We start from the raw sequence: 10,645 nt of genomic DNA on the forward strand, positions 1-10,645 counted from the left end.
AGCGTTCAAAATGATGTTAGAGTCCGAGGGGGACTCAACGGCAAAAGAAGAAGTGAGCTCGAAGTGAGCTCAGGGAAAGCAAGGGTAAAGTCCGAAGTGGACTCGGAGAGGGAGCGAGGGAAGCAAAGATCCGTTCAAGATAAGACTTGTCTCGAAATGAGACGTGAGGAACACTCAGAGAATAAAGTAGAAGGCACTTTATTTAGTCCTATTTTGAACGCTGAGGTTCGACTACACATCGCGGGGGTCAGGCTATTTATAGACAAGTCCGGACTTGGCAGCGAAGGGCGGCCAAGGGAGGGAAAAGTGGGCGATCGAGCAGGGCGAAGGGGGCGATGCACGAACGAGGGCCGAGAAGGACCACCGAGACAGGCAGAGAACCAAAGCGAGAGAGGCGCAAGCAAAAGCGAAGCACCTGGCAGGAGAAACGTGCAAAGGCGAAGCAATGTGACTCAACATCCAAGAAGCGGATTGGTCAAGTATAAGGTTGGGGCAAATGCGTGCGAGATGAACAAGAGATCGGGGCGGTCAGGCAGGTCATGAGTCACCGGTGGGGGGACACATGACCGGCAGCCGAATTGCAACCAATCGCAGCAAAGCGCGTGTACAAACAAACCGGCGCGTGCGAAGAAGACAAAGGAAGCGGAGCAGCGCGGGAAAACGGAAGTGCGGAAGGAGCGGAAAAGACAGGCAAAGGGCGGAAAATCGGAGGGGAACTGCAAGGCTACACACAAACAAACAGAAAGGCAAAAGAACAGCCAAGTGTGCATTCAAAGTGGAGAACAAGCAGAAGCTATCCCTAACAGCCGCCGTCACTGGGCAGTCATGACCGAGAAGATCTATGAAGAGCGTCGCTCCTCCCATGAGCTGGCTGTGCATAACAACAGCTCCAGAGACGTTGACAAGTTCCGCCATCTTCTGAACACCAATCCTTCGCTCCTCGGATGTGCCAACTGTGTCCTCGAGTTCCGTGAGAATGTTGATCCGGTCACGAAGAAACGACTCGGTAGCTTCAAGGTGAAGGCCCGTGCAGGCCGCCCGGAAGACTATGTGTCGTCGTCGACGCACCACGTCTACCTCAAGTACGAGAAATACCCCATCGAGCTTCGCGAGGCCATGGAGTCCTTCATCAACCAAATCTTGCCCATCGAGCATCAGCGCAAGTACATTATGCACCGCTTTGCCTCGTGCTTGAAGGGTGTCTTGAGCGAGCAAGTCTTTACGCTTCTCCAGGGCAAAGGCTCCAACGGCAAGTCCAGTCTGATCCGATTCCTTCGCCGCGCTACCGGGGATTACTTCAAAACCTGCAGCGTTTCCCTGTTTACGGAGAAGAGGGGGGATCCGTCAAGACCGTCGCCCGATCTCCTGCGCCTGATCGGTTCGCGCATTGTCGTTTGTCAGGAGCCCAACCGAGACGATACTTTGCTCCTAGGAACGCTCAAGTCCGTCACCGGTGGTGACATCATGACCGGTCGCCAGCTCTTTGTCAATGACGAAGTCGAATTCCTACTTGCCTGCGGCTTCTTCATGATGTGCAATGACATTCCCAAGATCGATGCGAGCACACAGGACGAAGGAACGTGGAGACGGCTGATTATTGAAAAGTTCAGCAGCACCTTTATCCCTCCAAACCACCCGACACGCATCCCCGATCCCGACAACTATGTCTTTGCCGGCCGCAGCGATGTCGACGAATCCATCATCTCCTGGGCGCCCATGTTCCTGAGTTACCTGGTCGAGCAGCTCAAGCGCCCGCCTCCTCCTTTGCCGCAAGAGTTCCAGAAGACGGTCGACGACATCCGATGCCAGAACGACACTGTGGCCCAATTCATCCAAGAGTGCGTTAACAAGCAGGCAACCCGAGACCATAGCCCCGATCGCATCGCATTCCACCGCAACGACGTCTGGAACAAGTACTCGAGCTTTATGCGCAATCGCAACATCAGAATCAACAGCACCGGGCAGGCCTTTAGCAAGTTCTTTGCCAAATTCGAGGAGCAGCTGGGAATCCAGGGACGAGACCATGAGGGAGCCTTCGTCTATGACTTGGTCGTTACCGCGGCGGTCTGGGACTCGCTCTAGTGTGTGTATGTGTTTTCAGTAATTTCAGTGCCAATGTTAAAGCTACTGTGTTTTTAAACACAGACAATAGCCAATAAAAAAGTAGTACAAAAGACACGCTCGTTTCCATATCCAGCGCGGGTCGACGCGGCTCGCGGGAACGCCTTTTCTTTTTTGACGCGTACAGTGTTCTGTGACAACTGGGTAGCTTTATTGGAATCGACCGAGCTGCCAGGCCATCTTGCTGCGCGTTTGGGGCAGTACCACAGGGATCTCCACTGCCGATCTCGCGAGAGCGTCCTCATTGGGTGTTCTCGGTGTGGCCTCGTCCTCGCCAGGATAGACCGTCGCCTCGGTCAACCGCGAGGTTGTAAGTTCGAACCCACCTTGTGTTTTGGGACGATGATTGATCGGATGTGTCCTGGGTGGGCAGGGTACAGTCAAACCAGAAAGAAACGGGACAGTCACTTCCTGGCATCAGCGACACAGGTCTGCTGATCCGTAGACCCCAGTGGGCAGGTCGTGCGATTGTTTCCCGTCCTGGTTGGCAATCACTTTGTTTTGGGTGGGTCCGGAAGCACAGTCTTGAATACATTCGGTCGATCTCCTGTGGCGATGATCGACTGGCATACCGAGATCATGTTCCTGGCTGCATTGATGTCTCGATCCCACAGCGTATGGCAGCTTGCACAGCTCCGTACATAATGTGGCTTCTCGACATCAAGATACTCGGGTGACTCAAGTCGCTTGAATTCCCGACAGTGTGAGCACACCTGGGATGTGTTGAACTCGTTCACCGAGTACACATGGATCTTGGAGACGGATCGGTTTGGTGGTCGTCTCTGGTGGTGGTGGAACTGCTCAAAGTACTTGGCAAACCTGAGTCTCCTGGGACTGGAGGCATATCCCTTCCCCTGTTTCCAGGAGGCATTCCCAAAGGCAATCACCACTTCGGTCTCCCTTGGTGCCTGGTCGATGACTTGCTTGCACATCTCGTGGACAGTGCGCTGTCGCTTGCTGTGGAGATCGAGTCGCTTGAATCGCCGTCGCCGGGTCAGGCTGAAGTACAGCTGTTTCTCCAGCATGTCTCCATCGAACACATGGCGAATGTATTGCAGGAAGGAAGCCAACCCGGGGATCTTGGGACTTGGTGTGGTGCTCATCCAGTCCTGCAGACCAAGGATCTTGTGGGTGCTCTGGATCCACTTGGTCGCCTGACTGGTGCCAGTTCGATGCTGGTACTCCTTGTTGGAGAACGACACGATCTTCTCGTTGGCGCGCTGTGCCTTGGTCACCTTGACACCGTCTTGCTCCTGGATGGATGGTTGACCGGGTGCTCGATTGACAGCGGTGAAGATCGATCCCACTCCAGGGTCGATCCCGATCCATGTGGTCCGAGAGTCGTCAATGGGACCGACCCTGGTCTGGATCTTCTGCTCGGGAGTGAGTGTGTTCACCTTGGTCTTGGGTACCGGCTTGGCATCGGGGCCCTTCTTCTCCAGGATCTTATATCTGAGTGTGGTGATCGAGCACCCGACCCCATCGGTGCTGATCTCGCAACCAAAGAGCTGCTTCCCCTTCTCCCTGGCACCAAAGAGTCTCGACTCCAGCTTGAAGGTCCTTCGCCAGAAGATCTCTTGTTTTGTGGTGCCATTGACCTTGGTCTTCAGGTCGTTCCACTTGAAACCAGTACCCTTCTGGGAACCAAGGAACTCCCACAATGCTTTGGTGTCGAGCTTGACATACTTGGCTCTGGCATCGCAGAGCGGGACCAAGGTGCACTGTGCTCGAGGGACGTTGTGTCGTTTCCTGGTCTGAGCAAGTCGGTCGGTCAATCGCTTGATTCGCTTCGTGTTGACGGTGACCTGCTTCTCCACCTCCTCGTGCCGTTTGTGGAGTGCGTTGTATTGATCCGACTGCCTTCGTTCGATAGCGCGACACATCTCCTCATTCAGTCGTCCACACTCTCCTTTCAGATCATCGGTATCCCTCACGAGCCTGGGGATGATTCTGTTTCGAATGGTCGCCACGAACAGTGTCTCCTTTCGGTGGGTCAGCCGAGAGACTTCACTGGCCAATACTGGTACGACTTTGTACAGGTCCTGTTGGCTTTTGTAGCGAAAGATGTAGAGCTGGTCGGCATGGTGGGCGAAGGATTTCCTCAGATCACCGAGGAGTGTATCGGAGAGGGGATTCTCCATCAGCTTCATACACTCATCGACGTGTGTATGTCGCTTGACATCCTTGGGAGCAATCAGGGCCAGATTGCAGAATCGGCGTAGAAGGGACCAATATCGATCGAGAATGTGTGTCTCGCAGTTGACTGCATAGGTCTTGACAGCCAATGTGAGGATCTGTGACCCAGTGCCCTTTGGGAGGATTACAGGAGGTAGGGCACACGATCCACTCCATGTACTTCGATACAGCTCATAGGTGTCGAGGAGGTGCTTGTCTTCTTGGATCGTGCCATTCTTGACATCTGTAGCTCCGGTATGCACCATGTTGAAACACTTTCGAACGAACGAAGGGTCACTCGACGACACAGTGGGGATGGTGATGCCCTCGTCCAAGCATCGCCTGAGATGCAGCTCCAGGAGCCGAGATGCTTCGTACTGCACGTGTGTCATGGCCCGGACAGTCTCCTCGATCTTGTCGTGCAAGGCGCCGTTCTTGATGATGGCGTCAAGAGTGCACTTGATGATCGAGTACTCGGCCTTGGCATACTCGTTTGGACCACAGTCGGGCTCGGTAGAGCTCCAGAGGGGGTTCTTTTTTGAACACAACGAGCTGCTGCTTCTGGCATGACCCTCTTCCCCACATGTGGTACATACAGGGACTTTTGGTGCAGGCATCTCGACCACGAGGGCCGGAACGGCGATGTCTTCACTGGACTCGTCTGGAGGGGGTGCTTGGCAAACGGCGCCAAAGGCAGACGCCGAGTCAGAAGGGGGGCCCAACTCGGTTCGGGCCTTGCATTTCTTGGTGAATGGCTTGACGTGGTTGGTCAATCCACAGGCACGACATGATTTGATGACGGGTTTCTTGTCAGCAGGTGCGTCACTGGGTTGTCCAGGATCTGGATTTGGGTCAGGCGGGGATTTTTTCTTGCGGGGAGCCATCTGTCGCGATTTCGACACCCCGTTGATTCTACCCATAGGCAAGAAAAAACCAAGGGTGAATTTGACGCACTTTCCGATGGTATGATTCACGCCCAGAAACACATCGCGCGCTCAATCAGCCGTGGGAAGACATCTGGAAGCACCCTCCGCACGGCGGACTCGAACAGGGTCACCATCCCGACTCTGAACCCCTCGGACGCATTCAGCGCTGCTGCCTTCCTGTACTGATGCTTCACAATCCCAAAGAAATTCTCGATGGGATTGAAGTCGGGCGAGGCAGGTGGGGTGAAGATCACTGACCATCCTCGGCGCTCGATGCAGTCCAGGACAGGCATTGTCTTGTGCATGCTGACATTGTCCATCACAATCACAGAGTCGTCTGGGAAGGTCGCTCGCTCAAAGAACTCGACCATCGAGTGTGTCTTGAATGATGTGGGGATGTACATGCGATGCAGCACACCAGAGTGGTTGATGGCAAATGCAGCCGAGACAGACTTGTGTTTCATGTGATTGCGCTGGCGAAGCGGAGCACCCTTCGGTGAGTATCCGTAGAGAGAGAAAATGGATCTCCTGATCCCTGTCTCGTCGACAAAAACGAATCGCCGCGGGTCGATGGAGCGGACCCGGTCCCTGAACTGTGCCACTCGCTCATCCAGTCGCTTGGACTTGTAGAGGTGTGTTGCCCTCTTGTGTGAGAGACCTGCTCGGTGGATGGCAGTGTGGCAGAGCGAGAGTGAAACTTTCCTCTGGAGGATGGACTCGAGCTTGCATCGCAGCACAGGACCAGTCTGGAACGGGTCCTGTTCAATCAGGGTGCGAATGACTGGACATGCCTGCTCGAAGAAAGTGGATCTGCGAGCTGGGACCCGGGATGGGTCATCCAGCTTGCATCCTCGGTGCCATCGATGGATGGTGCTCTTGGATACACTGAATATGGAGGCGACCTTACGCAGGCTATGGATGAGATCGTAGCATCGCAATGCGGCGGTGCGAAAGTCGGATGTGTGGCGAATGGTCATGGCCAGCGCGCGATAACATTGGGTAACAAAATATTCGATCAATGGTCAAAACCTGGGTGTCCCGTTTTTTATTGGATTGGCTGTAAATCAGACGATGTGTTCATCCGAGCACAGGGGGCAAACTCGGAGGGGCCAGGCCACAGAGGCGGGTCTGCAAAACGCAGACCACACCCCACTTCTCGTCGAGCCTCAGAGGCTCTTGAGAAGAATGTTGCGTGCTCCATTCACGTCTCGATCGATGACGGTGGAGCACTGGTTGCAGTTGAATGTCTTGGCTGCCCCAAGGTCTCTCTTGATGAACCCGCAGTGGGTGCAGGTCTTGCTGGTGTACTCTTCACCGACCACCCTGACAATGGTGCCATACTCCTGTGCCTTGCATTGCACTCTGTCCACGAATCGACAGTGGGACAGCTGGACCATGCGCTCTCGGTTGCGCTTGCTGATGTGTCGGAAGCCATGGCTGTTGAGTCTTGGGATCAAGATGATGTCGTGTTTGGAGCTGAGGGTCAGTGGTCATCACGTGACTGGATGGGTATATGGACAAGGGGCGCGCTTTTTCGGACAAGGTGGTGTATAGCCTACACTGTCGGAGGCAGGAATTGTAAACACGAGGTCCTCGGTTCGATTCTGGTAATGCGCGGCGCCCCGACCCCCACTCAACCGAGCCGGGGGTATGCCATAATGGTGGGCCATTGAGCTACACGTCGTCACGCACAGCCTAAAGAAACAATATCACACAAACCCGTTGAGCCGTCCCGCGGGTGGACCAGGTGTCCCCATAGGGGGAGGATGCCTGCCGTGATAGTTGTTTTGCTCCAATTTCCGTTTCATTTTACAGGCGATCCAATAAAAAACGGACACCCAGGTTTTGACCATTGATCGAATATTTTGTTACCCAAAACCATCGCGCGCTGACCATGACCATTCGCCACACATCCGACTTTCGCACCGCCGCATTGCGATGCTACGCCCTCATCCATAGCCTGCGTAAGGTCGCCTCCATATTCAGTGTATCCAAGAGCACCATCCATCGATGGCACCGAGGATGCAAGCTGGATGACCCATCCCGGGTCCCAGCTCGCAGATCCACTTTCTTCGAGCAGGCATGTCCAGTCATTCGCACCCTGATTGAACAGGACCCGTTCCAGACTGGTCCTGTGCTGTGGTGCAAGCTCGAGTCCATCCTCCAGAGGAAAGTTTCACTCTCACTCTACCACAAGGAATATGTTCTCAGTATGTCAGTCGATCATCGCCATAGGAGAACGTCCGAGTGTATTCAAGACTTTGCTTCCGGACCCACCCAAAACAAAGAGATTGCCAACCAGGACGGGAAACAATCGCACGACCTGTCCACTGGGGTCTACGGATCAGCAGACCTGTGTCGCTGATGCCAGAAAGTGACTGTCCCGTTTCTTTCTGGTTTGACTGTATTGTTGAATTGGAAAAATTACACGATTAACATCCACTTTGCAACGGGGGCGACCGAACACGGTTGGGAAACGTACTATCAGCCTCTTTTAAATTCAACCACCGAATCCCATCATAGCGTGTGTGACGGAGCCGCCCCCAATGGGGTTAACCCTGACAGGCCAATACATACATACCCTAAGGTGTGTAGGACCTACCCTCTAGATTGGTACCGTATAAATCCGGGCCAACCCTCGGTCACGTGCTAGGTGAATGCCCAGCGGCTGGGGCGCGGATTCGAACGCAGAACGGATTCTGCGGTTGCACCACGCCCTGCCCACCGAGACACATCGTGTAATATTGTTGGAGACGGCCAAACATCGGTTGATATTGTTCGCCACACATCCGACCTTCGCACCGCCGCATTGCGATGCTACGCCCTCATCCATAGCCTGCGCAAGGATGCCTCCATATTCAGTGTATCCAAGAGCACCATCCATCGATGGCACCGAGGAGGCAAGCTGGATGACCCATCCCGGGTCCCAGCTCGCAGATCCACTTTCTTCGAGCAGGCATGTCCAGTCATTCGCACCCTGATTGAACAGGACCCGTTCCAGACTGGTCCTGTGTTGCGATGCAAGCTCGAGTCCATCCTCCAGAGGAAAGTTTCACTCTCACTCTACCACAAGGAATATGTTCTCAGTATGTCAGTCGATCATCGCCATAGGAGAACGTCCGAGTGTATTCAAGACTTTGCTTGCCAAACCAATGAAACAAAACAATTGCCAACCGAGACGGGAAACGATCACATAGTTTGCACACTGGTCCTATGGATCAGCAGACCCGTGTCGCTGTTGCTAAGGAAAACCGCGATGATTCTTTTGTTTGAGCAGCGCAAATATGGATTGATTTTGTTGGTCTGTTGTGGAGCTCTGTTCTGGGGAGCCCAAGATTTCATCCAGCCTCTTGATACGAAGAGTGATTTCCGCATGTTTGAAGTTGCTCCGATCTACTTGCAATTTGCAGCGGAGCTCTTGGGCAAGAGGTTTGATTTCTTCAAGAAGACTGTGTAAATTCAGCGCAACTACTCTGATCTTATTTATCAACTTCATATCTTTGATCGATGGTATGAAATTTTTGTTATGCAAAACTTCCTCGAGCTTGGTGGGATCGATTCTCTGATAAATGCTGAGTTTAAATATATAAATTGCATATTTAGTTTAGTATCATCGTCACCAAATTGGTCAATGCTTCAACCAACCTAATGTAGAGACATACCTTCGAAAATCGAGATCGTACACTTCGCGTTTTGGACGTGTAGCCGGGGTTTCGACATGGCAATAATTGCGCTCGGCATCCTTCAGAGCGATAATGGCATTACCGATCACCTGTACCTTCCTCAGATAATCCAGAAGACTGACCGGTACATCGCCAATCAAGTTCAATGACGAAGCGAGGAGAGATGTACTTTGATTCGCCGAGAGCTCGAGACCGTATGTTTTTGAATACGCTGACCGACGTTGGATTAAGTGACACATCCACTTTGCACTTTTGATTCCAGCGTCCGATGCTAGTGATATGAAATAACCAGCCATTTTCCATTCTTCAATGGAATGTAAGTAGAGTCCAAGAACATATTGAGCCTCTGGAAAGTTCCAGCCAAATGGGCTGGCCATATGCAGCAGTGTCTTGAACGAAGTCGGCTTCTCGGGGGAAGATGCTGTTGAAAAGGTACGAACGACGTGATCGATAAATTTTCCAAGGCGGGTTTGATCTTTCAACGGGTATACTTCCCCGTTCTTGAACCATGCATCTCTTTGACCCTTCTTTGGTCCGATGAATCTCAAGAGCTTCATAATGAACTGAGCAGAATCAATATAGGCCTTGGGAACTAATTCAGAAATGCATACATCCGTTATTTCACGATACATAAACTATACAACCGATTGAGGCAACTTATACTTACTTATACTTGAAGTCAAAAACGCATTCGGGTTCTCCATTTCGACATAACTCTTCATAAATTTCTGATTTTTGCCGTCCGCATCCACATCATGAGCACATTGTCTGTACTGAAGGATGAAGCGCTTGAACTGGAACCACCACAATAGTGCTTTCAGATCCAAAGTATGTTTGGGGCTGAGTGCTGGGGTCTTGAGTGCATTTTGGAAAAATTTGATATTTGTAGACAGTCGAGCCTCCAATTGTTTAGTGGTGGGGAAAATATCCTCAAAGCATTCGTTTTTTACCGGGTCTGAGCCACAGAGATGAGAGATCGGGATATATCCGCACTGAAATAGGATTCCTTCGGCTACAAGAGTTTGCCAAGCATCGTTCTGATATTTGTCTGGATCAACCAAATTCTTCAAGAGTTGCGTGAGGTTTTGTGGTTTGTAGTTTTGATAGAAATTATCGATAGGTACGCTATTATGAAAGGCCTTTGGGGGTTTGCCGTTAGTCGACCTATCAATGTGATCTTCAGAGCATGAAAGCTGCAAAATGCTTTCAGCCACTCCAAGAAACGTTTTACGGTCCTTGAACGGATTGGTTGATTTCGGAACGCTCATTTTTTGTAGACAAGAGTCGATGTCGTCGTTGGTGTCCCCGAATGTGACAGACAGTGCCGAGATAGCATCCAAGTGGGTTGCATGTGGGAATAATCTCGATGGGATTCGAATATAATCTTCACCACTTTCGAGAATTGGGGCAGACGCCTCCAAGATAGCTGTGACTGTATAATATCAGGTTAGAAAGTCAATCCCGATATAACTGAGGATGAGCGTCCTTATTACTCTGTGATGATCATGCACGTTGGGAACACGTGTGGACTGCTGCGCGTGATGCACCGTGAGTCATGCTTGTTTGTCTTGGCGTGTATTCCCTGATTGGCTGGCGCCGATGACTCTGACTTCGCCTCCGACTGCGCTGTGCTTCGCCCCTCTCGCTGGATGCTCCGCCTCCCTCGCACCCCCATCTCGTCCCTCGTTTGTCGCTCCACCCTTCTCGCCCACTTTCGCCCTTCGGTTTCCCTCTTGGCTA

General features: G+C 52.3%; 3 protein-coding genes across 3 annotated transcripts; 2 read left to right on the forward strand and 1 right to left on the reverse strand.

The window, feature by feature from the left end:
* The first annotated feature begins 805 nt into the window (after window positions 1-805).
* On the forward strand, window positions 806-2,124 carry BJ171DRAFT_146095 (uncharacterized protein). The gene has a single exon (XM_053105751.1). The coding sequence runs from the start codon at window positions 826-828 to the stop codon at window positions 2,080-2,082; it is 1,257 nt and encodes a 418-aa protein (XP_052965640.1). The 5' UTR covers window positions 806-825; the 3' UTR covers window positions 2,083-2,124.
* A 4,135-nt stretch (window positions 2,125-6,259) lies between these two features.
* BJ171DRAFT_146211 (uncharacterized protein) lies at window positions 6,260-7,007 on the forward strand (the record flags this gene model as incomplete). Its single annotated transcript, XM_053105752.1, has 1 exon — window positions 6,260-7,007. A coding segment is annotated over one exon (636 nt), but the record flags the coding sequence as incomplete, so codon positions are not given.
* Window positions 7,008-8,360: 1,353 nt separating this feature from the next.
* Window positions 8,361-9,825, reverse strand: BJ171DRAFT_146242 (uncharacterized protein). The gene is made up of 3 exons (XM_053105753.1): window positions 9,573-9,825; window positions 8,885-9,489; window positions 8,361-8,794 (listed from the first exon to the last, which is right to left on the reverse strand). Exons 2-3 carry the CDS (start codon window positions 9,460-9,462, stop codon window positions 8,464-8,466), a joined length of 909 nt encoding a protein of 302 aa, XP_052965642.1. The 5' UTR covers window positions 9,463-9,489; window positions 9,573-9,825; the 3' UTR covers window positions 8,361-8,463.
* Between the last annotated feature and the right edge of the window lie 820 nt (window positions 9,826-10,645).

The sequence above is a fragment of the Polychytrium aggregatum genome, assembly GCF_025602895.1.
Source record: "Polychytrium aggregatum strain JEL109 chromosome Unknown BJ171scaffold_24, whole genome shotgun sequence".
Lineage (NCBI taxonomy): Eukaryota > Fungi > Chytridiomycota > Chytridiomycetes > Polychytriales > Polychytrium > Polychytrium aggregatum.